General features: G+C 42.1%; 1 protein-coding gene across 3 annotated transcripts in view; it reads right to left on the reverse strand.

Annotated features, from left to right (window-relative positions):
- MAP4K5 (mitogen-activated protein kinase kinase kinase kinase 5) overlaps positions 1-27541 on the reverse strand; it is a 2873315-nt gene that overhangs the window by 968318 nt on the left and 1877456 nt on the right. For all 3 annotated transcript variants that reach the window (XM_044074300.1, XM_044074299.1, XM_044074298.1), the window contains one exon: positions 26416-26516. In XM_044074300.1, the coding sequence (XP_043930235.1) occupies positions 26416-26516 (101 nt within the window). The remainder of the gene's footprint in view (positions 1-26415; positions 26517-27541) is intronic.

Consider the following 27541-nt stretch of genomic DNA (forward strand, 5'->3'; position numbering starts at 1 on the left):
GTAGGAGGCCTGAAAAGACAAAGAATGCTGAAAAGCCAACTTCCAAGCCATCAGTGACAACCAGCAAAGAGGGTATAACCTTGTAAACCCCTGTTTTTTGAGATACCTTATCACTTTGGTGTTGTCTGTCATCACGTGTAAAGGCCTGGAGCCCACAGATGGTTTAGAGATTTCAAAGATTGAATCACTGCCAGCATTTCCTTGATATTTATGTGCTTTGGTCTGTCCGCAAAGTCCTATAGTTCTTGCACGTTTACTTCTAGTGAAACTGCACACCAAGCCTAATCTGAAGAATCTGTCTGGGCAGATTCCACTAGGGCTGGAAGAGAAAAGGAGTCCAGGATTGAGGGTCATTGGATTCCTCCACCACTGCAACTCCTGCCTTACAAATCCTAGCACTAGAAACTGAAAGTCCAAGAGGTGTAGGTGATGGGTCCAATATTTTTTTAAGAAGCACTGGATTTTTCTTATGTGTAATCTAGCAAGTGGTATCATGAGGATTATGAATGCCATGATGCCTAGATTCCTAAGAAATTCTCTTGCAGGAGCCTGAAGCTGTTGAGAAAAACTCAGAAAGATCTGCTGGTTAGGTTATTAACTTTTTTTCTAAAGGATTTTTAAAATGCATCTGTCAAACACTTCAAAACAATTTTGTGAGAGAGTGTGAGACAAGACTTCTGTAGGTTCAAGTGAAATCCCACATGTGACAAGAAGATAGACATCTTTGTTAAGGACTCCAAACATCTGGGAGAAGACTGCAGAAATAAGCAAGTCATCTAAATAAGGAAAATGTGGATGTCCTTCAATCTGCACTGAGCCACCACTGGCTAGACACTTTCTGAACACTTGAGGTTCTGTGGAGAGCCCAAAGGGTAATGCAGAGTGTGAGACCATGATCCAGATACAGCAAACCTTGGAAATTTCCTGAAACTATGAGCAATGGTAAGCATCTCTGAGATTTAGTGTTAGTATAAGACAATGGTCTAGAAGTTGTGCAGACACTGAATGAATGCTCATCCACTTGAATTTTAGAACTTCTACATAAAGGTTGAGAAGACAGATCTAACAGGTCTCCACATGTGCCCCTTCTTTGGTACCAAAAATATCCTGGAATAAAAAACAATTTGCCCATGTAATTTGCAGGTAATCATTCTATGACCCCACTTCTGATGCATGTTGTAACACTGGTGGAAACAGGTCTGTCTGGTTTGGTGAATGAAAGGGAATTCCCCTAAAAGGAGGAGGACAGCCCACCCACTGCCAGGTGGAAGGGTTACTTTATAATGTCTATGGGGAGGGGTTAGCATAATGGCTAAGGTCTTCACCTCACAGAAGCAAGGAACAATGTTTGATTCTGACCTCTAGTTATTGGCTAGGCTTGTAAATGTTCACCGTCTGATAGCCTAGTATTTACCAATGAAACTATGAAGTAAATCCTTCCTGAAGCACCTTCAATACCCATATTTACATGAAGCTATGAAGTGAATCAGAAGCTGTAGACAGTGTCAACACAATCATACATACTTCTCAGAGCAATTTTAGAAACTTGAGTCAAATTCGAAACAAGAAATAAATACAAACACTGCAGAACACACAGAAGGCGGTTTTTAATTAACAAAGTTAAAGACTTTTATAAAAGCACAATCACATGACCAGATTATGAAACATACTTGCAAATATTTTTTAATTAAGTAAAATTAAAAACTAACACACACACATCTAAAAATATGTTACATTTTAAATAAAATATGATTTCAATTTTAAAATACATAAAATGATAACATACCCATTTCAACCTGGGGGTTGTCTGCTCCCATTTGAAGTTGCCAAAATAACTCCTGGTCCTCAACCATCTCAGACCATGCAACCCACCCAGAGGGTTTTATAGGTTCATAGGTTGCTACTGGGCTATCTGCCTGAAGGCATATATTAGCCCGGCCACGTTGTGCGGTATTCACCGCCCCTTTAGTAGTTCCCTAGACCCTTGTACTAGCAGCTAGTACCCTTGGCCCCTATCTAGTAGTGCTGTTAGTGTGATCCCCGGCATGAACTTTCTGTTACCCATCCACTCATCAAGGTTCCTCTTGAAGGGGGATAGTGAGGGGCTCTGTCTTATGTAGATCGGGACCCTGTTCCATAGTAAGGGAAGTTTCTGCGAAGGGACTCTATCCCTCCAGCATGTTCTACTCATTGTTGTGTTGAAGTTTATATCCCTAGAGCGTGTAGCTCGAGTAGATTTGGTTTTGCTAAGATGGAGCATGTTCAACAATTCTGGGTTGGACATGGCTCTGTACGTTAGACAGAGATCGCCTCTGAGAAAGCGGTATGCAACAGAGAACGGTCTTAGCTTTTTCAATCGTGATGCATAGGGCAACTGTTAGATGCCAGTAATCCTCTTGGTTAGGTACCTTTGTGGTCTCTCCAGCTGCTGGAGATGTCTAGCCAGGTACATTCCAATTGGTGCATTGTACTCAATAATAGGTCTGATGAGGGAAGAGTAGAGGGGCACCATTACATCCTTAGATCTTGATGCGAACCCTTTCGTGATCAGATGGGTCACATAGAAGGATTTTCTAACCACTTTGGCAACATGGTTATCAAAGGAAAGCTGACTATCTACTTGGGTCCCTAGATCCCTTATTTCTTCTTCAGATTTCAGGGGATTACCTCCTATGTTGTAGTTTGCGGGTACTCTGTTTTTTCCAAAGGGGATTACTATGCATTTTTTTGCATTTAGCTTGAGACCATGGCTTTGACACAGTGCATCAGTCGCATTTAGGCCCTTCTGGAGGATCTCCATGTCGGCTGGAGACTCTATTATAGCACCCAGTTTGCAGTCGTCCGCAAACTTAGTCAGCCACAGCCTTTCCGTGCTTGCCTGTACTTCTGAGAAGTATATGCCAAACAGGATTGTTCTACTTTTTCCTTTTTTTTTTTGACTACAAAAAATGAAGAAGCATGTTGGGGAGTTTCTAAAGCATTCTTGTATAGAGCATTAGAAATAGATTTTCTAGAAATATCATACATATGTTCATAGATCCTTTCTCGCTTTCAATATGATCAATCTGATTCAAATATGACCTGCCTTCTGGAGACAAAGCAGCAGCAAATTCTTCCAAACTATAAGCACATTTTAACACAAACTTCCACATGCGGCCCTTGTAATTCAAGATCCTCAAGGCTATTGTAGTAGAAGTAAACAGTCTTTTAACTTGTCTGTCTAGCCACTTTCCCATCTTAACAGATGGTAATGGGTTACAGGAAGACAAAGGCTTCTTGTTAGTTGCTGCTGCTGGAGTTATTGCAGCAGTATCAACTGATAGTTGAGAATAAAGACGTTTATAATTGAGAGAGACCCTAACTGCTTATCAGCTTTCTTTGGAATGCAAGCCAGTGAGTCAGAAGCCTTGCAAGCAGCTTTGAAAGTGACTCCAATAGCCGGCAAAGTGGGAAGAATAGGCACAGAATTAGGATGTTCATCCTCTAATAGATCATAAAATCTGCCATATTCTGGCACAGCCCCTGCTTGCTAACAAGCAAAAACATCCCTTTGGGGAGGGCAAGAGGAGGGAGAAAGTTAATGTAAGTAAAGATTTTTTTTTTCCTTAAATGAACACATTTTTGTGGCATGTGGTTTTCTTTACATGCTATAAAGTATTTTTTTTCAGTTTAAGTGTAATGGGAATTGCAGACAGGTGCTGCTGCTGTTTTTTTTTTTTTTTCTTCCTTTCTCCATTCTCCCTCTCTTCCTGTTCAATTTTAAGAAATGTAGGAACTGCAATGCATTTAAAAAGCCTGGTCAAAAAGCATGATAAAAGAGAGATGAATGTGATTTTTCTCATTCTTGCATGGGGAAATGACTGCATTACATACCTTAGACTGATTTATTAAGTTTTAAGAGAGAGCAAGTAAATGAAAAAATACACTGATTATAATGAGGATTTTTTTTCGAGCAAATGTAAGCTCATTAACAATTCTGCACCTGCTCTTCTTCTTTCCATGGAAGCACGCTGATAAAAAGAAACTGGCTGCCTAGTCCTCATGTCTCCATAGAGACAATCTGATAAAGAGAAACTGGGGTACATCCCGGTGGAGAGTGACTGGCTGAGGAAAACAAATAGAACTTGGCTAAGAGAGAACGTTGTGCAACAAGAAGATATCCAGAGGCACAAGAATATAAAACTCTTTATTAAAACAGAAAATGCTAAGTGCTTTCGCGGTCATCCTCTTCTTCAGACCATACCACAAACAAAAGGATTTGTTTGTGTCTTTCGGCTTTTCCCGGTTAGGGGTCGCCACAGCGGAACTCCGGTCCGCTAATGACTGGCAGATGATTTTTACATACCGGCTTGCCAGGCCTGACGCACAACCTTCAACGAAGGTACGTCCATTCACGCATGTCTCCACGCAGAAGATGCTTTAGCTGAGAATCGAACCGGACATCGTCCTACTGTGAGGCGACAATGCTACCACAACAGCACCACCGCAGTACTACCACAAACAAAAGGATACAAGCTTTAAATACACAAACAAAAGGATACAAGCTTTAAATACAGCACTTAAACAAATCACAGATAAAACCAATTAGATAATTAGTGTAGTAAGCTTTTCTTCTTCAGTGCTGGTTTTAAAGAAACAGCACTGTTTAAACCAGTGTGCATGTTACCTCTGAAGTCAATAATCCATCTTAGTTCTGCATATTCAGTGTTGTCAGATCACCCTCTCTTGTACTTGCATAAACAATTCGTAAAACCAAAAACTTAAAACCATGTGAATCACCTGCTTCTTCTACAAGTTTAGCTAATGCATTAGTCAAATTTAAATTATGAATGTCATTTAAATGTTCCATCACCCTTTCTTTTAAAGTTCTGCTACTCTTTCCAATATAGAAACAGTCACAGGAGCAGCATTTTGCCAGGGAGACAATATTCTTAGTCAGACAATCAGCATAAAAAGAAAATTCCAGTTGAAACAATGTTCTGGGGTGCATTATAACACTTGAAGAGCATACACATTTGAAAATTCTACAAGATCTACATGCAAATGTGCCCTTACATTCTGAAACAGGAAAAGGGACCTGTATTTGTGTATAACATAATCTGCCTTTTAAGGATTTGCTGTTCTTGAAAGTGAAGTGGGGTTGTGTGCCCACTGCCTTACACACCTCTGAGTCCGTCAGTAGGATGGGCCAATTTATTTTCACAATGTCACATATCCTACTTACATCACTAGAGTAGGTGAGGGTAACCCTGCTAGCATTCTCCAGTCGACTTTCTTGACCTTTAGTTGTTAACTGTTCTTGCCTTTCTGAAAAATAAGGTCGTCTGTTAACACAGTCACTACTCTTTGTATATGCTATAGCCCTCTCTATATCACCTATCCTATAGCCTCAGTCCAACAAATCAACTTGAAACCTATCTAGTGCTTCGTCTAGGTTCTTATTCTCTGTGTGCAACCTCATACATCTCATTACTTGATTCTTAATTAAATTGCACTGCACATGCCTTGGATGCATACTAGTATTATGTAGTAGATTTTTTTTCCTGCATGGCTTCCTGTAGGCACTAGTGGATAAATGCCCAAGTTCACTCTTACTAACGGTAGTATCTAAATAACCTATGCTAGTGTATGAATAATGCATAGTGAATCTAAGAAAGGATGTAGTACTTTCTAAGTAGTTCTTAAACTCAGAAAGCAGCTCACTCGGACTGTGCATTACAAAAAAGATGTAATCTATGAAACGTTTGTAGAACTTAACATAAGATTTGAAATGGTCATTAACAAGCACTGATTGTTTCTCCCAGTGTATCAACACTATATTAGCATAAGGGTTGGCACACGCTGTCCCCATCACTACTCCTAACTTTTGTAGGAAGTAACCTGTCTCGAACATGAATACATTGTTTTCCAGAACCAATTCAAGGAGAGTACACAACATCTGTATCTTAGAATTAGGGACTGTTCCTTCCAGGACTAAGAATGACCTGACAATCTACCCCTTCTTCATTGAGGATAACAGTAAATAGTGAGTTAACATCCATGGTAACAAATAAGACTTCATGTACATTACGATAACTAGTCGACCAAGTATACAGATCCTGAAGAAAGTGCTGAGTATCTCTTAATACTATATCAGTTTTCTCTATGAAGGGGCAAAGCCGTTTCTCAATATAAATAGAAATCGGCTCAGTCAGCCATCCCCTACTCAACACAATTGGCCGGAGGGGTGGGTCATTTACATCTTTGTGTACTTTGGGTAAACCATAAATAGTAGAAAGAGTAACAGAACTTTAAAAGAAAGGGTGTTGGAACATTTAAATGACATTCGTAACTTAAAATTGACTAATGCATTAGCTAAACATGTACAAGAAGCAGGTGATTCACATTGTTTTAAGTTTTTGGTTTTACAAATTGTTTATGCAAGTGCAAGGGAGGGTGATCTGACAAAACACTGAATATGCAGAACTAAGATGGTTTACGGACTTCAGAGCTAACATGCACCCTGGTTTAAACAGTGCTGTTTCTTTAAAACCAGCACTGAAGAAAAGCTTACTACACTAATTATCTATTTGGTTTTATCTGTGATTGGTTTAAGTGCTGTATTTAAGGCTTGTATCCTTTTGTTTGTAGTATGGTCTGAAGAAGCTGATGACCGTGAAAGCGCTTACCATTTTTGTTTTAATAAAGAGTTTTGTATTCCTCGGCCTCTGGATATCTTCTTGTTACATAACTTACTCTGGATTTAATCCAGGTTCCACTACACATTTTTTGGATACATAAGAGAGAATGTTCTCAGTCCCCACTGGCCCTTGTTTTCAATTAAGGATTTCCCAATATTATTCTAGCATGTCCAAAGGTCAGTTGTCAATCTCCTCTCCGGTCCAGCTGGTGAATCTGGGAATCTTGAGGCAATGTTATAACTGCCTCATGTACACAGACAACCCTCTCCTCCTCCCACATAACACAAATACTTGCGAGAGATGCAGCTATTTAGCCAAACTGGAGGCTGAGCTCTCTCAACTCAGGACTGGCAAGACCAGACAGGAGGAGAAGGCAACTACACACACCACAAAACCAGCCTCACATAATGCTACCACTCCACTGAATCAAACACATAAACACACAAAGACATACTCGGAGGCTCTGAGTAAAAATTTACCTAAACAGCAGAGGCCTCCAAAGCAGACACCCAAACAACTGCTACCTCAAGACACCCCAAAAGCAACACATAAACCACAAAAGCAGTGTGCAAAGCAGTCACAGCCCTTAAGGCCAAATACAACACCAAACATACTTGTCATAGGTGACTCCATAGTCAGACACACTGACGTCCCACTCACCAGGCTGAACAAGGAGAGGGTCACAGTAAGCTGCCTATCGGGCTAGAATCCGCCACATAACACAAGCACTCGGGTCACTCCACAGCAAGTACAAATATGACACAGTCATTGTCCATGCTGGTGTGAGCGACCTGAGGCATACCTCCCTGGACTGCATGAAAAGAGACATAGAGGAGCTCTCTGATTATGTAGCCCAGGCAGGTATGACCCTAACCCTGAGCAGTATCCTTCCTTCACCAAGAATGATGCCACAATATAGAGACAAGATGATCAGCTTTAACAATTGGCTTAATGTCTGGTGTCATTCAAAGGGGATCCAGTGTCTGTCTGCCTGGGATGACATGCTTGACAAGCCACGCTGCATGAGGGACGGCTTGCACCTGTCACCCTGGGATTCGGATATTGGCTAAGGCTCTTGCCACCCCCATAGTGCCTTTTTAGGCAAGGCTCAAATTCTAAACCTACCACCCTAGAAAACAAAAATGGGAAGAAATTGAGGGTAATGCTGCTCAATGCCAGAAGTCTAAATCTCAAAATGCACGCACTCGAGGCCCTTCTCAGTATGGAGAACATCGATGTCTGTGCTGTAACTGAAACCTGGTTCAAGGCTCCTGAGAGCACCCCGGCACTATTAGGTTTTACCTCATATCATGCGTTCCGGCCCCAAAACCCGGACCACTCCACAAAAGGAGGGGTGTATCCATATTCATAAAGGATACTCACACCTCCAGGTTGGTGGCAACGCATGAAGCTTGAAACCATCCAGGTGCAACTAACAATAGGCAAAACTGCTCTACAAATTGTAGCATGCTACAGGCCACCCTCTCAAACTCAGGAACCCCACACAGCCTTCCTGAAGACACTGGAGGGTATAAATGTATCTCCAAACACCATCATATTGGGTGACTTCAACTACCCGAATATAGACTGGGAACATTACTCAAGCCCTAACTTTCTAGCCCAACGGTTCCTGGAGTTCATAAATTCAAATGCCATGGAACAGCTAGTCACTGTTCCCACGAGAGGAGAAAATATACTAGATCTCATTGTCACAAACATGGGGACAAAATGCTCCACACGAAGTATATCCCTCATTGGTGAGATCTGATCATAAACTAATCTCACTGGAAATCCACATCCGCCCCCACCCCAAACAAAAAGACCATAGTGAAGAACTTCTCTAAAGCAAACTTCACACTACTCAAGACTGGTGTGGTATCCTTCAAGGCCCCTGAGTCAGAGGAAACCACAACCCAAGCTGCGGAAGCCCTTACAAATGCCTTCTATGAACACCTCCAGGACTGCATGGATCAGGCAATCCCAAATAAAACCAAGACTCTTTCCACAAAGGGCAAGCGTCCAGTCTGGTGGACCCCAGCCATTAACAAACTTTACAATAAGAGGAGAAAGCTATTACATGATAGAACAAAATCCATAAAAGGGAAGTCACCCCTGATCATTATTAGTAAAAATTACGAGCACTCATAAAATCAACTAAGGCCAATTTTGAGAGAAAAATTGCCATGGATTCAAAGGACAATCATAAGGCCTTTTTCAGCTATGTTAGGAACCTGGGTGGAAACTCACAGATATGCTCAGAATTAGTCCAAAATGATACAAAAATCACTGAACCCACAGACATTGCCAACATACTGGCAGACAGGTTCAGTGCAAACTTCACCCCTCTCCCCCCCTAAAGGAGAGATAACTATCCCAGCCGAGTGTAGCCTCCCGGACATCTCAAATGTGCAGGTGAAAGCTGCTCTCTCTAAAGCTAAAAACACAGCATCAATGGGACTGGATGGTGTCCCCGGCTGTGTGCTACACGAGCTAAATGAGGAATTAAACCCGCACATAAGGCAGCTGTTTAATCTCAGCCTTACCACAGGATACGTGCCCAAGGAGTGGCGACGGCAACTGTGGTCCCACTCCACAAAGGTGGCCTCTACGGACCCTGGTAATTACGCCCCATAAGCTTAACAAGTCTAGTCTGCAAAGCTATGGAGAGGATCATAATGGAGCTCATAAACAAAGATATAGGGGACTTGCAGACATTGGACCCGACCCAGTTTGGCTTTGTCAAGGGAAGATCATGCCTTTTGAACTTGGTCGACTTCTTGAAATAGTCACCAAGGCCATTGATGAGGAAAGGCAGTCCATACAGCCTACCTTGACCTTGCAAAGGCTTTCGACACAATACCCCACTCGGGTATTGTAGAAAAACTTACCAGCTTAAATGTAAACCCATATGTCACAAGATGGGTTGCAAACTGGCTTAAGGACAGAACCCACAGGGTTAGAGTTGCTGGCGCTGTGTCAGACTCCAAGCCGGTCACAAGTGGTGTCCCACAGGGCTCGGTCCTTGGCCCCTATTGTTTGGCATCTACTTCTCAGAAGTACAGGCCAACATGGGAGGACTTTGGCTGACAAAGTTTGCAGATGACTGCAAACTGGGCGCCATAGTGGAAAGTGCATCGGACACTGATATCCTTCAGAAGGGACTCACGGAAACAGATAGCTGGTGCCAGAGCCATGGCCTGAAGTTAAACGCCAAAAATGTATAGTCATACCCTTCGGAAAAACAAGGTAACCCCAAGCTACCATATAGGTGGCAATCCACTAAGCACAGAAGAGGTTATCAGGGACCTGGGGACCCAGGTTGACAGTGGCCTTTCTTTTGACACTCACATTGCTAAAGTGGTTAGAAAGACCTTCTACATTGCCCACCTGATCATGAAGGGATTCACATCCAGATCTAGTGAGGTCATTGTTCCCCTGTACTCTTCACTTATCAGACCAATGATCGAGTACAATGCCCCATTCGGGATGTATCTCACCCGACATCTGCAGCAATTGGAGAGGCCCCAAAAGTTCCTCACCAAAAGGATAAAGGGACTCCAAAATCTGTCATATGCTGCCAGATTGAAGAAACTCCAGCTCTATTCAGTCGCATACCGTCTGCTCAGAGGTGACATGTGCCTGACATACAAGGCCATGTCCAACCCGAATTAATGGACATGCTCCACCTCAAAAATCCAAATCCACCAAAACCACTAGAGCAAGCGACTTAAACCTTAGCACGGATATAAATAGGACGTGCTGGAGGGATAGATTTATCACTCAGAGACTCCCTATGCTGTGGAATAAAATCCCGGTCCATGTGAGGCAGAGCACCTCGCTGACTCTGTTCAAGAGAAATCTAGACCTGTGGATGGGAGATCGTAGGTTTACCCCGGGAATCATCTCTGGGTCACTGCTGGACAGAGGCACAACAAACTAATGGGCACAGTATTTTTTCATATAAGGGGTGGCGTAAGCCACAATAATTTGGGCTAGGCTTATAAATGCCTTAGGGCAGATAGCCTAGTATAAACCTATGAACCTATGAACCTATGAAAGTGGTTTTCCCAAAGTAGATAATGTTCTTAGAAAACATTCACGGTTTTTCCCAAAGTAGACAATGTTCTCTGAAAACATTCATGGGTTTTACCAGCTGGGAAAGCTATAAACACAAGACAAAACCAATCAGCACTTAGTAGAAGCACAGTCTGCACCATACATCTTAGCATGGATGACCTTTCTTTTAGGTTAACTCATGTCTATGTCAGTTTGGGACTTTTGTTCCTATCAGAAGGTTAAAACTTCAATATCTGAAGGTGTACATAGTTTTGTGTGTTAGCATTAAATGAATAGGTTTTATGGGGGTATTGTTTTTTTTTTGCTTTTTTTTGCTTTTTTTGCTTTCAATAAAACAAAACGTTTTATAAGACATGACATAGGCTCAAATGGATATGACAAGAAACAACTGTATAAAAGTTCAACCTGCCAAACAATGTATGTATGTAACACAAAAGCTGGAACTAGACATTTAACAAAACAGGTGTCATACATAAAAGGTGGGAATAACAACTTTTTTAATACAATGACGCTTTCTTTAATGTCTTTAAATGTAAATGGCCTCACAGATCAATACAAACAAGAAAAGGGTGTGACTACATTAAAAAAAATGCAGAGTGCAAATAGCTATGTTACAGGAGACAACTTAGAAAGACATGAGCATGTGAATTTGGTAAAGAAAGGTTTTCAGGATGGTTATTCAGAAGAATACCTGGGACAAAGGAAAAGATGAGTACTTACATTAACTGCAAGAGGAGCTCCAATAGTGCTAGAAGAAGATAATAAATCTGCAAAGGGGCTACTGGCAAGGGAGGAGGATTGCACTGTCATGTATTCACATTCCACCTAAAACTGTTGTAATGGAAACTAAGAAAATTATGGGAGAAATAATCAGTTTTCAGCAAGGACCATTACTTAGAGGTGGGGACTGGAACTTGACTTGCAGCATGAGGATGTGTCTGGGGGATCCAGAAGGGAAAATATAACAAAGGAGAGTAGATTTTTGAAGAAATTTATGAAAATATTTGGCATGGAATATAGAATATGTGAATTCAGTAACAGGAGTTCGGAGTGAATTTACATTATTCCCCAAAATCTAAACTGGGCTAGGCTAGAAAGAATTTACATTTCACACTAACATGTGCATTTAATTGAAAGTCTTGATACCCACCCAATAACTATTTCAGATTATGCACCAATAATACCTAAAATAAAAACACAGGGTAATTAAATAAAAATGAGACATTGACTCTTTCCCACCTATCTGATGAAAAGAGAGGAATTTAAGGAAGGGGTAATGCAGATTATTCAGGAGCTGTTAAGAGAGGACAGCAATTTCTTCTGAAATATAGCTAGGGAGTTGGATAAAATTAAGGTGAGTTTAAAAATATGGTGGAAATAAAAGAAAGGGAGCTATGGTTAAGAAGTAACAATAATTATTTAGAGGGAGTGATAAATGTGAAAGTATTGTAGAATAGGGGGAACCTTATAGAACAGGAAGAGGATCAACTGCAGAATGCTAGGCAGAATATAATGAATTACCTTGATAATATGCATGAACTTTGAAAGATTGCTGTTAAGAAACTGTTTTTGATAAAAACACTAGAGCACAAAAACTTTTGACATGACAACTCAGGCAAGAAAGTAAAAAAGGCTATCGCCAAACTTAGGGAGCCTATGACAAAAAAAGATAACAAGAGATCCTTCAGATGTATTAGAAATATTTTGGAAAGTCTATGAGAGTATGACTTTAAAGCAGAGAAATATGAAAATCAAGAAAAGATACAAATGGAAATGTTTATGGAAGAATTAAATATGCCAAGGTTAGAGGTAGATGAGGCTCAATTACTAACAGTCAGGATTGGAGGAGATGAGATAAAAATTGTGATGTATAACCAATCTACAGGAAAGTTCCTAGGAATAGATGATATTCCTGTGGAAGTTGGGAAGCTGCGAGGAAAAAAACTGATAAAGATCTGGAAGATTTTGTTTAACAATATTTTAAGAGGAGGAGAAGTACCACCATCCTGGAAGAAAGCGGTAGCTGTAATACTTAAAGAGGATAAGGACCCATCAGATACAGCTTCATACAGGCCCATTTCAATACTAAACCAGGATTATAAAGTGCTCATGTCTATAACAGCTAAAAGAATGGCAAAAGTACTACCAAAACTGATAGCTATGGAAAAATGTGGTTTTCTGGAGGGGAGGCAAATATTTGACAACATTAACAGAACACTGATGATTCAGAGGGAAGCAGAATGTAAGAAAATACCACTACTGCTGGTAGGTCTTGATGCAGAAAAAGCATTTGACAGAGTAAGCTGGAACTTTATGAGCAGGGGAAATGGAAGTATTTGCATTTCCTGAAAAAATTATAAGGTTAATCACGAGAATATATGAGGGATTGAAGGAGAAAAATGAAGTGGGTGGGGTCCTCTCTGATAATTTCTGCTTGAGCAGAGGAACCAGGCAGGGGTGTCCTCTTTCCCCTTTACTATTTGCATTATATTTAGAACTACTGGCAAAGAAAATAAGGGACTCAAAAATTCAAGGATATAATTGGTATGGTAGTCAAGAAAAGCTGGCTCAATTTGCAGATGATATTATTTTGTACGTGACAAACAAGAAAAAGATATTACAGTGTTGTGGAACATTTTGAGACAGCTTCAGTTCTTTTCGGGATACAAAATTAATAAAGGGAAAACAAAGGCAACTGCGGTAAATTATGTTCCCAAACATGAACTGGTTCAGGAATATGCATATTTATGGGGACATGATACAATGAAATATTTAGAAGTATGGATTACAAATTATTCTAGGCAGCGGTGGTGCAGCGGTTAGTGTTGTCTGACAGCAAGAGGTTCTTCAGTTCAATTCTCGACTGGACCACCTTCTGTGTGGAGTCTGCATGTCCTCCCTGTGGTTGAGTGAGCTTTAAAGACATGCAGGTAAGTGCGTTAGTGTGTGTGCCCCTTCTGTGAAGGATGGGCACCAGGCTGGCAACTCAATACCGCAAAAACTCCACTGCCAGTCAAGAGCAGACCAGTGATCCGCTGTGGTAACCCCTAACTGGCAAAAGCCGAAAGACATTGCTATGAATTAAAAATTATTCTAGTGTGGCAGCTAAGGATATGTGGGAAGAGACTAAACAAAAGATAATACAAAAACTGAGAAAATGGAAGCTTTGTTATATGGATATAGATAGTAAGATACAAGCAGTTAAAATGTTTTTAGTCCCTTTAGTCTTATACACAGGTCAGGCATATTTTTATCAACCAGAGGTGAAATTGTGGGTAGCAATTAATAAAGAGCTGAAGGACTTTATCTGGGAGGGGAAGACGACAAGAGTCAAGTGGGATAAGCGGATTCTTCCAGTAGAACAGGGCAGACTGGGATTACCCAATCTGATGGGGTATTTCAGAGCTAAAGAGTTAAGACTCCTATATACAGCACAAGCAATAAACTATAATTCAAAGAGGAAAGGGATGAAGATGAAACATGGGGAAAGCTCAAGAAACAAGGAGAGACTGGGATTTTGGATGCAGGCCTTTAAGGAAAACAACAACAATCATGCAGAACATAACATCCATAAAGTAGCAGAAAGTATTCTCAGAACTAAACCAACACGGGAATGAAGAAAAGAGATTCAACTGATAGGGATAACTGCAATTAGGGATACAGACAATAGGCAAGAGGGGGCCAGAACTTGTTGAGAAAAATGACAAGGAACCACGTTATTGGGAGGAAATAACTAGGGAGCAAAAGATGACAGAATGGGAAGATGCCAATAATTTATTTCGACTGCAGGTTAGGGATTGCCTTCCCTATCAAGGATTGATATCAGAGTATAGGAAAAGAGAAAGAAATAGAGGGTCCTAAACGAAACAGTTTTTAATAGAATCTAGAACAGAAGCTGCAGTTAAAAAACAAATTAGTACAGCATATAAAATATTGCATGATAACTGAAAGAATCAATCAGAGGAAGTTAGAAAGGACTGGAAAGAGAGACCGGATAAGCAATTCACAAAGAAACAATGGGAGGACATATGTACATCTCCCAAATATGCGACAAAATCTAGAACATTTAGGATTTTTGCCTGGAGATGTTTACATAGACATTTTTAGACACCAAGAGATTTTTTCCTCAGGTAGACAGTAAAAGTTGGAGGTGTGAAGGGGAAGAGTGCTGTGAGTTGGCAGACTTGAGGGATTCTCTGCATGATGTACTGTCGGAGATGCTGGGTGAGCAGATTGGTCTGACGAGGGAGATGATTTTTCTGTGCTATGACACAGAATCGGAATTACCTAGACATGGTAAGGCCTTGCTATGTCTAATAATGGTGGCTGCCAAAAAAGCAATTACTAGAAAATAGAAATCAAAATCTAAACCAACTACACTGGAAGTACTGAATACAGTAACAGAGATAAAACAACTGGAATTGAGATCTTTAGAAAAGGTTAAGTGCAAACTACATATGAAAAAATGGGAAATGTGGGCACAGTACATACAGGGGAGAAATTAAGCATAAAAGAAAGCAGGGCCTAAATGATCTATGTAATGTCTGAGTGAGAAAGATTGGGTAGATTATAAGTGATGTATAATATTTGCAACTGGAAGTGTGTCAGTATGGGTTGTGATCTAAAATGCTTGTGACTAGGATTGGGTTGGTGTGGTTTACTATTATGTATATAAATGTAAGATTGCCTACGTAGTAAGTGATGGTTTAATGATGATGTTTCTTGTTCAAAAAAAAAAAAAGCCAGAATTTAATAATTTATGAAATATTGCTTAGGTTATATGATATACAGCAATATATGTGAAGTATAAGAAGAAGTTATGCCTTACCATAATGTTCCATCTGTATTGCTGACCCTCGTTCAGTCATTACGCATGGGTATCGGTTCCGAGCTCGGAACCGAGCCGGCCATTTTCCAAGCTCGCATCAGCTTCAAACTCTCGAGCTAAACTCTTACCCACAATCCCCCTCTTCCTGTTACCTCAGATTGAGTTTGCAAGTTAAAGAAGGTAGAGGCTACCTCTGGTCAAATAACCTAAGACTACTGGATGGTGAGATCCACTAGAAACCACAGGAGGGGGAAGGAGGGAGGGTCGTAATGACTGAACTAGGATCAACAATACAGATGGAACATTATGGTAAGACATAACTTCTTTATCTGATATTGTTAATCCTCGTTCATTCCTTACGCATGGGACAGAGTCCCCCAGCTACCTCTATTCCTGGGAGGCTCTCATGGAAGGACATTCCTGAGCACCACAGAACCGAAAGATGCTTTTCCCCTGGAGGCCAAATCCAATTTTTAATGACTGATGAAGGTATGAGGCATAGCCCAAGTTGCAGCTGCACAGTAAAGAAGCTCTGGCATGGAAGGCAGCAGAAGTTGCCACCAACCTTGTTGAATGAGCTTTCATGGTAGTAAGCAACGAGATATTACATAAAGGTCACATAGTCCTTCAACCATCTAGCTAATGTGACCTTAGCAACAGCAGATCCTAATCTAGGTCCAGAAAAGGCCAAAAATAACTGGTCAGATTTACGAAAGGGTTTAGTCCTGTTCAAGTAAAAACGGATTGCCTGTGTATATCAAGGGTATGTAGGCAATACTCTCCTCTGAATGACTGGGAAAGAAAACTGGCAATTCAATGGCTTGATTAATGGACATTTCAGAGATCATTTTAGGCAGAAATGATGGATTAGTTCTCAGAGACACTCTATCTCTATGAAAAATCAAGTATGGACTCTTGATACATAAAGCATGAAGTTCAGAAATACATCTGGCAGAAGTAATGGCGACCAAAAACAAGGTTTTCCATGACAAATACTTGAGGTCGCACGAAGAGGCTGGTTCGAAAGGTGACATTATCAGAGCTTGTAGAACTAATGATAAATCCCATAGCTGAATAGGTTCTCTAAAAGGTGACTTCAGATGATTCACACCTTTTATGAAGGTCTTGCACAATTTATGGGACATAAGAAAGGAATCTTGAACACCCTCATGAAAATTAGAAATTGCAGCCAAATGAACTCTAATGGTAGAGGCCGACTGAAACAGGTCGGCCAAATAGTCTAGTATTACTGACACTGGGGCTGAAAAGGGGACTACTTGTTTATCTTTCAGCCAACAGGTAAATCTTTTCCACTTGCTCAGATAAGTAATTCTAGTGGAAGATTTATGAGAAGCAGTGAGAATATCACGTACTGTTAAAGAAAGATCATTCTGCCTTGGAGTAGCTTCAGGCTGTTCAAGTTGGGATGAATCAGGTTCTGTGGATGTGAGATCAACTCCGGGGTTGGATAGAGAATCCATGGTCGATCTAGTAGGTGAGGCCAAAGGAAGGGGAACCAAATCTGTCTAGGCCAATATGGTGCTATGAGGATCACCTTGCTCCTCAACCGATGGACTTTCTTCAGAAACTGGGGAATGAGGGGAAAGGATGGAAATGTGTAAAGAAGACCCGAAGGCCAATCGTAGACTAGAGCGTCCCTGGGTGGCTGTCCCAGAGGGGGAATCAGGGCGAAGTAGTTGCTGCATTTGTAGTTGGTCGGTGATGCAAAGAGGTCGCAGTAAGGATGCCCCCAGCGGTGGAAGATCTCCGCCACTATTGAGGGATTCAGGGACCACTCAGGAGGTTGAAGAATGCACCTGCTGAGTCTGTCTGATATCACGTTGGAACTCCCGGGACTGTGTGTTGCTAGAAGAAATTGGTTGGTAGACATCGCACATTGCCATATCCTCATGGCCTCTCGAAAAAGGGGGTAAGATTTGGTTCCACGTTGTTTGTTGATGTACCAGACCACCGCCATGTTGTCTGACTGAATCGCAATTTTCCCAGACGGCAGCAGGGGATGGAATGCTTGCACTGCCCTCAGCTCTAGAACATTTATATGCAGATGGGCCTCCAGTTCGGACCAAGTGCCTTGGACTGTCTGTCCCTGACATAGCCCCCCCCACCCCATCAGGGAGAAGTCCGTGGTCACTGTGGCCTTGGGTTGCTGGGGGGAGAAGGGACGAGACCACTGTGAGAGATTGTGTCATCCACCAATTTAAATCCTATTTGCACCTGTGGGTTACATGAATCATGTCTGAAAGTGGATGCTGAAAAGGATACCACTGGGTGAGCAGTAGCCATTGTAGAAGCCTCATGTGAAACCTGGCCAGGGGAACAATGGTGATGAAGGCTGCCATGGGACCCAATAGCTGTAGAACCGAGTGAGCTGTGGATTTTTCCTTTGAAAGGATTGGAACTAGTTGTTGCTTTATCCTTAGAATTCTGTGCTCAGGAAAAGCAGCACTGCAGTTTTGTGTGTCCCAAGATAACCCCTATGAATTCTGTCGACTGAGATGGGGTGAGATTGGATTTTTGCCAGTTTATGGTTATGCCTAGCTTTTAAGTAACGAGGAGAGAGCATGCCAGGGCTTTTTCCAGTAGATGTCTGGTGGGGGCAGAAATGAGCCAGTCGCCTAGGTATGGAAACACCTGGAATCCCTGAAGTCGCAAGTGAGCTGTGACAACTGCCATGCACTTTGTGAACACTCTGGGGGCTGTAGAGAGTCCGAAAGGCAATACTCTGAACTGGCAGTGACTGGCTCCCGCACGGAAGCGCAGAAATCTTCTTGATGGCCTGTCCACCTTTATGTGGTAGTACGCATCTTGAAGATCTATAGAGCACATCCAATCATCTTTTTCCAACAGCGGGAGGATAGACTGTATTGTGACCATCCGGAATTTTTGTACTTTCACAAATTTGTTCAATACACTGAGATCCAAAATTGGTCTCCAGTCCCCGGTTTTCTTTGGCACCAAAATAGTCTTGAGTAGAATCCGGATCCTATCTGGTCTGGAGGGACTATTTGGATGACTCTTTTTCTTAGCAGCTTTTCTATCTCTAGTGCTGCTTCTTCCCTTTGACTGGGTGGAATGTCGGGAAGATTTTTTTGAAGGGACGGGACAGAGATCGAAGGGGATATGATAACCTCTGGTTATAATCCTTTGTACCCAAGAATCGGTGGTGATGGTTAGCCAGGCAGAAGGGTACAAGGAGAAAGGTCCCCCAACTACATCCAGAGGAAAGGAGTTGGGCCGCTCTTCAGGAGCGCTGGTAGGATTGGCCAGGGAAAGAATCCCTGGAACCTTGGTTATGTGGACCCCCTCTTCCCCGAAAGGGGTGTCTTCCCTGTGAGCTTCCCCCTCTGCCTCTGGGGGAGAACTTGGCCTGTGTGTCACAGAAAGGACCTTGAGATTTCTTGAACCATATCTTCCCACTGTTTTGGTTTCGGGAGAAAGCACGTTGAGGGGAAGAATAACGCACACCTACGGCAGAAAGGGTCTTACCATCCTGTTCACATCTGGCCAGTGTGCTTTTAACTTTTGGGCCCAAACAATGAGGAGGCCTCAATAGGGGCATTAAGAAAAGAAGACTTAAAGGGTTCCGCGAAGTTGCACAAGCGCATCCAGGCTTGTCGTCTCAAGACCGCAGCTGAACCCGCTGCTCTAGCTGCTCCTTCTGATGCGTGAGATATCAATCGCATAGAGGAGTTAGATACAGATTCAATGGTGGCCAGCTGAGAGGCCACTTTGTCATGGACCTCATCAGACACGACACCAGCCAAGGTTTCAGAGAGCTCAGAAACCAGATCCCTCTGAAGCCTGGTAAAATGTGCCATATAATTCAGGGACCTGATAGCAAAGGTCGCTGAAGCAAAGGTGCGCTTCCCTATCCTGTCCAGGGCCCGGGACTCTCTTTTAGGTGGATGGACAGTCTGGCTTTCTTCTTCTGCCAGATCCTTTTTTGTTGTGGCCACCACCACCAAAGCATCCACAGGAAGACCTTTGGACCAATGGGGATCCGAAGCAGGAGGGGACAAGATCTTATCTAGCCTCCAGGGAACAGCTTCGACGGTATCAGGAGCCTTCCAAGCACGCTGCACGATGAGTCAGACAAGTTCATTGGCAGGTGGAGTAACCCAGGAGGTAGGGGGCTGGGTGCGAAAGGCCTGCAGGAACACAGATTCCTCAGAGGTCGGATTAGAGGACTGCCAGTCACCTCTCTGTTTCAGGATTTCGAGGATATCACCAAAGGATACCTCAGAGGGTGACCGAGGGGATCCTTCCCCTCATCGAAATCTGTGTCTTCGGTGAGGGACTCCTCTGTGGAGTCCAAGTGCTTCCTCTTACACAAACTTTTCCAGTGGACCTCCTCAGTGGGAGAAGCAGGAGAAGACAGCTAAAAAGGGGATTCCTGAGTGACTATGTCCTGCGGCCCCTGCACCCGGTGTCCACTAGGTTCGACTTGTGAAACCAGTATACCAGAGGAGGGCGGAGGTATAGACGGTCCGGAATCGCCAGCAGCAGCGAAAGCCTTCTCCATCAGTTGGAAGGCTGGTCCACCCGAAGAGGAGTGTGTGTCTAGGACAGGGGGCACCCCTCCCCTAAATGGCTCAGCCTGCCGACCCGGAGTCCCTGGATGGCTGTGGAGCAACAAGCTATGCGTGTCACAGCTGGCATCCTGGGTCGTAGCAAAACTTTCCTGCCACGAAGGCAACTGCGGTTCCTAAGTGAGATCCATAAAGGGAACCGTAGAAGGGGAAGACTGTGCTATATCCATGGACTTCAAAGGCAATGAAGGAGGGGAATAAGTAGGGGTCTTTGGAGATGGGTGATCACCTCCCAAGGAAGGATAGTTCCTGAGGGGTGGGATACCTCTGGCCAAGAATGCCTGGTCCACAAGACGCAACACATCATGTTTGGAAAGGCTTCTAGTGGACCTCACGGAGACTAAGGGAGAAACAGCCCTGTATACAAAAGAGGCAGACTCGGTGCCCATCTCATCAGAATGCACAGAGGACAACGGTGCTGGGAAAGACTGGACTACTGTTGTCTGCACCGAAGAAGTCATCGGTACCGAGGTCATTGTCTGCACTGACACAGGAATCGGTGCTGAAGTGGTTATCGGTGCCGAAGTTGGAACCGACAAAACTGGAGTCAACAATAAAGGCCTCAGTTCCGAGGAAGATCTCGGAACTGATGAGGGCAAGGTCTGCGCTGACTGAACGGTCGGTGCCGATACAGTGGTAATGGTCTGAACCGAGGAGCCCCTCTGTGCCGATATATAGAAGGCTGCAGGAGAGGATGGAGCCAAAATCACTAATGGAGCCGAAGGCCTCGGTGCCAAAGGTCTAGGCACCGAAAGCACTGGGGCTGACTGAGACAGTTCCAGATACGGAAATTTAGCCTTCTTAGGTTTTGGTTGGTGAGAATCCCCAGCCGGGGACGAAGGCAAGGATTTAGCCTTAGTAGAAACATCTATTTTCTTATGGGCATTAAGAGGGGTTAAGACCTCTGACCCAGAAATAGCCTCTGAAAAGGGAGATTTTGGAAGTCCCTCCAGTATCAGCTTATTTTTCCTTTCTAACAAAGTTCTAATAGAAAATTTCTCACAAATAGTACAGGGTGGTTCAACAGATAAATGGGAAGCTCCCAAACAATAAACACACAAAGAGTGTGCATCAGAAGTAGGCAGTTTGTGTCCACAATCAGAACACCACTTAATCCCCAGACTACCTTTTTTATCTGCCATATTAATTAATAGCAAAGTACCAACAATGGTACAAGAGAGTACCCGAAGGTATGAGAGAAAAGGAAAAAAGATTACCAACGATGGTAAAGAGAAAATACCTCGCAGTAAAGGTAGTAAGTAAAAAACAGAAAAACCTGAGGAAATTATTAACGCTAGATGCGATAGGGTAAGAGACAATAAAATAACTTTTCTGACAAAAAAGTAATTTGTAAAGCAATTAAACAACAACTGACTGTACTTAGCTCAAGAGAAGTAGCTTGACACGACCGGATGGCAATGTGGCAAACGAAATCTATTCATAAATAGTTTAAACAAATCAGGTGTAACCTCAACAGAACTATAATTGAAATGTGAGAATTGTTACTGTTACACACTAAATTGGCAACATCCTGCACTGTGTTTCCCCCTGTAACCTCCTCCCCTCTGCTCGTGGGGAGCCCTGTAAAAATGGTTGTTATTATTACTACTGTTGTTATACTTTTGTCGGATTCTTTCTGACCTATGTGGTGAAGTGCAACCATGATCTACTTCATTTTCTCTAAATTCAGGTACATTCTGTATAGCACTACATTACCATCCTGTTCCTGAATTCTTACAGGTGGTAAAGAATCTGAATATGTGCCCCATATAGCCTCATATAAAATCTTGTTCACGAGGACAATGGCCCTTCCCTTGTCAGGTTCCACCACACGTATAATAGGGTTGGAACACAATTCTTTCAAGAGATTATTCTCATCCTTTGTCAAGTTATGCTGAATTCTAGTTTTCTTAAAAACATTTCTAATTTCCCTTTCAAACACATTTTCCAAATTTTTCAACTGTGGATACAGTGGGGGCTAAACGTACAGCTTTTTTTGGGGACTGCATTGTCTGGTTGTGATATGGTCTCCTTAAACAAATTTTCTAAATTAAGTTTTCTGATAAACATTTTGATATCCCCTGGCAAGAGGTCTCTTTCCACAGACAGCTCCTGTAACTAAGTGTTTGCATGCATCTCCCATACCAGTAACAGGTACTGGAACAGCCCCTGAGGATATGTCTGTCTCCGGGTCCACAGTGGCCATTACAGCTACAGCAGAGAGAGCTGAGGCAATAGGTAAGTGGTCTGTGGAACCATCTATGCCACAGCACAGTCACCAACTGAGGACTGAGGCAATATTTGTTCTTGTTTTTCCTTTTTAGGTACAAGCAGAGTGGAAAAAGGACTAGGAATATTATCCATGCTGTAGCCAGAGTCCAAACCTAATTACTGGTACAGTAAGCTCAGTAACACACTGGGAGAAGGCAAATATTCACTAGTACACACAAAGCCTACTTTGCATCTTCAGGCTAGTAAATGCAAGCAATATAATGAAAACTGTCACCACACCTTAAAACGTTTTGTCTGAAATATTACATAACATTTATTACCTCAGAAATGAGAAAAAAATCAAATTCTGTTAAAAACAGTAATAGGCAGAAAAAAGAACACATTCTGAGCATAACAACTCAGCCCCAGTACTTAATATTTTTATAAAATTACATTTTCCACACAAAATTGAAAAATAAGCCAAGTAACAGAGCAAAAGCACATACAATTCCTAATAAAATCCAGTATTCCTGAAGTGAACCTGTCACAAACAGCTGCTCTTGTGTGTGTGTGTGTGTGTGTGTGTGTGTGTGTGTGTGTGTGTGTGTGTGTGTGTGTGTGTGTGTGTGTGTGTGTGTGTGTGTATATATATATATATATATATATATATATATATGTGTGTGTGTGTACATACACACACACACACACACACACACACACACACACACACACACACACACACACACACATTAAGGTAGATCATAAATAATACCACAAAATATTCATTTATGAGAGGAAGGGGTCCCAAAAAAATGGGCCTTATCTGTTAGGCAAGAAGCTTTTGACTGAACGCATTTTCCTGTGGAGCAAGAGAGATGCTTCTCCTCAACCATCAGTAAAATTCTGAAGATATACCTAATTTTGGTTGTTGATATACTCCTCTCCCTTCCCACTCAATCTGGCTGCTAATAAATCATGCTCTTTTGGAGGGAAGTAACAGCTTTGACAAGCTGGCTTGGTGCTGTATCCTTGGCAGGACACTACCCATAGGTTACTACAGCAGTGAGAATGAAGAAAATAATTTGGTTATTATATGAGAATTCTTTCACTCCTAAATTTAATGTACGAGTCCCATCAGGAAAAAAGTAACTTTATTATTTCATCAGACTGTACCTCTGATACTGCCTATTTTTCACAAAACCAACAGAAGTATACATGACACAATATTAAAATGAACGTTATGAGGAGAGCTAAACCCAAACATAAAACTACTGTTCAGTCTCAGCCTTACTACAGGATATGTACCCAAAGAGTGGCGTACAGCAACAGTGGTCCCTCTCCACAAAGGTGGTGCCTCAACAGATCCTGGAAACTATCGCCCCATAAGCCTGACTAGCTTGGTCTGCAAAGCTATGGAAAGGATCATCATGGACCTCATAAATAAAGATATTGGGTACCTACAGACACTGGATCCTACCCAGTTTGGCTTTGCTAAGGGCAGATCCTGCCTCTTAAACCTGGTTGATTTCTTTGAAACAGTCACCAAGGCCATTGACGAGGGGAAGGTGGTCCACACAGCCTACCTGGACCTCGCAAAAGCCTTCGATACAATACCCCACTCAGGCATTATAGATAAGCTCACCAGCTTAAATATAAACCACTATGTCACTAGATGGGTTGCAAACTGGCTCAAGGACAGAACCCACATGGTTAAAATTGCTGGAGCCATGTCAGACTCCAAACCAGTTACAAGTGGCGTCCCACAAGGCTCAGTCCTGGGACCTCTCTTGTTCGGTATATATTTCTCGGAGGTACAGGCCAACACGGAAGGACTGTGGCTGACCAAGTTTGCAGATGACTGCAAACTGGGCGCCATAATCGACACTCCAGCCGACACAAGCATCCTCCAAAAGGGCCTCATAGAGACAGACAACTGGTGCCAGAGCCATGGCCTCAAGCTAAACGCCAAAAAGTGTATAGTCATCCCCTTTGGCAAAAACAAAGTGCCCACAAATTACCACATAGGTGGTAATCCATTAGGTACAGAAGAAGTAATTAGGGACCTGGGGACCCAAGTTGATAGCAATCTCACATTTGACAACCACGTGGCCAAAGTGGTTAGAAAAACATTTTATATAGCTCACCTAATCATGAAGGGATTCACATCTAGATCAGGGGAGGTCATCGTGCCTCATTACTCATCCCTCATCAGGCCCATACTTGAGTACAATGCCCCTTTTGGGATGTACCTTACCAGACACCTGCAGCAACTGGAAAGACCCCAAAAGTACCTCACCAAGAGGATCAAAGGGCTCAAACAGATGCCATATGCTGCCCGGTTAAAGAAACTCCAGCTCGACTCAGTGGCATACCGCCTGCTCAGAGGCGATCTGTGCCTGACGTATAAAGCCATGTCCAACTTGGAATTAATGGACATGCTGCACCTCAGAAAATCCAAATCCCATCGAGCTACGTGCTCGAGAGACTTGAACCTCAGCACTGAAATAAACAGGACATGCTGGAGGGACAGATTCATAACCCAGAGGCTCCCTTCACTCTGGAATAAAATCCCAGTCCAGGTTAGGCAGAGTCCCTCATTGACTCTCTTCAAGAGGAATCTTGATGAGTGGATGGGAGATCGTAGGTTTACCCCGGGTATCACTTCTGTGTCACTGTTAGACAGAGGCACAGTATACTAACCTCGAAAAAGGGCATAGCAAAATTAATTTAAAATGGGTGGCGAAAGTCAAACACACTCTGGCTAGGCTTGTAGATGCCCTAGGGCAGATAGCCTAGTATGAACCTATGAACCTAAAAGAATATAACAAGAAAACACAAACTTTCCTAGCCCAGAAGTCACTCTTACACTCTCCTATGTTTCCTGTGTTGCTCGGCTTAATTAGTGGATGGACTACTTTATTTTGCTGTGGCACTTTAACCATGACACATGTTGATAGTTTATACTCAAGTTCTCCTACTCTGTGTTGAAACACCTCACTTTGCTTAGAGTCAAAACAATAACAAAACACATCTTCTACAATAAAGATCACTCACACCATTAAGTAGGTAGCCAGTTGTCATAGCAGACAAGACAGAAGTGTGTGAAGGGGATAATTACATACTACCCTTTGTCACTGGATTGGCTGCAAGACACAAGAGAAAAAAAAACTTCTTTCTACACAACATCTTACTATCTTAAGGTAAGCAAGAAAACACATAAACTCACTTAGAAGAGACCAACATTTCAGAGACGATCACAGCTGTGACTGCTGTCTGAAAACACCGGAGAAAACTTACTGAAATGATCATCATTCCTTTGAAAAAGAAATTTGCACATACACTTGTTTGATGTAGTCTGTCAATGATGAACACAATGTTGTTGTGCCTTTTCTTTACAGGGGAAGAGGTGGCACACTGCATTTTTAGTTCCTCCTCAACGGCACTTCACTAAAATCTTTACAAAGCATGCAAAAAACACAGCCAAGCAAACATGATCCATGATGGCCTTCCCTTGAGTTTTTCCCCACAAAAGACAAACATAGATACCCAGATTTACTTTTTAAGAAAAACATGAAAAACTGTTAAAACAGAAGTAAAAAAAAAATAAATGTTAAGAAATTACATTTGCGTCCATCTCTGACTGATGGCTACAACTACACAGAGAGGGGAAAACAGAAGTGACAGGCCCATTATATCCATCTATGGTCATTCCTTTGTCAAGATCAATGACATGCATCAGAAGAGTGGACAAATTTTCCAGAGGTAATACCTTGTGGATGGAAGTTTTACTTGCCTTGAAAAAGGCTGAAAAGAAATCTGCCACAAGTACTACATCACATTTTAAACAAGAGTGAAACACTAAGCCTCAGTGAGAAAATTAGACCATAGGCACTTCTGCAGCAGCATTCTTCCAGACATGTAAATTACGTGCAAAAAACTCTTAAAATATGAATCATTCTGAGATTCTTGATAACCTTTTAGCAGTATCATGTAAAATATGCAAACTTACTACGAAAAGATTCCTGTCGTTCACCCGTACAAGTAGTACTTCCTGCGCATACATTTCTTCTGCACTTTGACCATTAGATTTCAGCACACATTCTTCATTACCTAAGAAAATGCAATGCATATGTAGAAATTTACAACTTTTGACAAAAACCCATTAAAACAGAAGATATATACTTACTATAATGACAGATCTCCATGATCCATCGCAACCTCCTTTAATCAACAGGACTAAGATGTCAGAACTTAGGCAGTTCAGCAAATGAAACTTGTCCAAGCTTTAAGGGGGAGCCCTTATCTAAAATACTCAGCACTCCTTACTACTTCTACAGATCTTTGGCGTGTCACTCAAAAAGTGAAGCACATACACAAACGATAGCCAAATAAACAACAAAAATTGAGATGTCCAGACCTGCTCAATCAAAGACTGGAGAAATAAGCGTGGATATGTTGAACAAACAGGATGTGGATCATGCAGATCCGTAGATCACATCCAGATGACAGTGTTTTGCACAAAAGCAAATACAGGAGTTCATGTCACAGATACCATCCATGGATGCATGCATTTTAAATCCTGCTGGGCCACAGTCTTGTCATTTAATTCACAGTTGTGATAGGGCAGTGTAATACTACTGCCAGATTTGATCCTTAATCATTTATTACTGCACGGTTTCCATAAACAGTGTTATTGTTAAATGTTTGTATAGTCTTGTGTCTTAAAATGAACTATCAGTTCAATAGTGACAGCAATATCTCTGCTCCAGCTTGTGCTTCATTGCATTTATATTGTACTTAGCATTTACCTATTTACAGTTGCATTCTGTGTCTGCCCCATCCTCTACTAACACATTAAGCTAAGTTTCTGAAAAAGCCCCAATACTGCCTTTATTTGACTGGATGTGTCTCTAGCTAGCCTGCTCGATCCTAGAAAATTTTTCCTAACCCTCCCAACCTTTTGCTGTGGTGGTTTTGTAAGACTGTGTCTCTGGACTCCACCCCTTATGATTTCCAAAGTCCCTCCCTCCACTCTCTCACTGCTATCGTCTGTTGTATAAGCTACTTATGTACTCTTCCAACACATTTTTTCTATAGTTCCATGATAATGACTGCCCATTCCACAAACCAGTATT

This window comes from Protopterus annectens, chromosome 6.part0 (genome assembly GCF_019279795.1).
Source record: "Protopterus annectens isolate FY-2018-M chromosome 6.part0, PAN1.0, whole genome shotgun sequence".
NCBI lineage: Eukaryota > Metazoa > Chordata > Ceratodontiformes > Protopteridae > Protopterus > Protopterus annectens.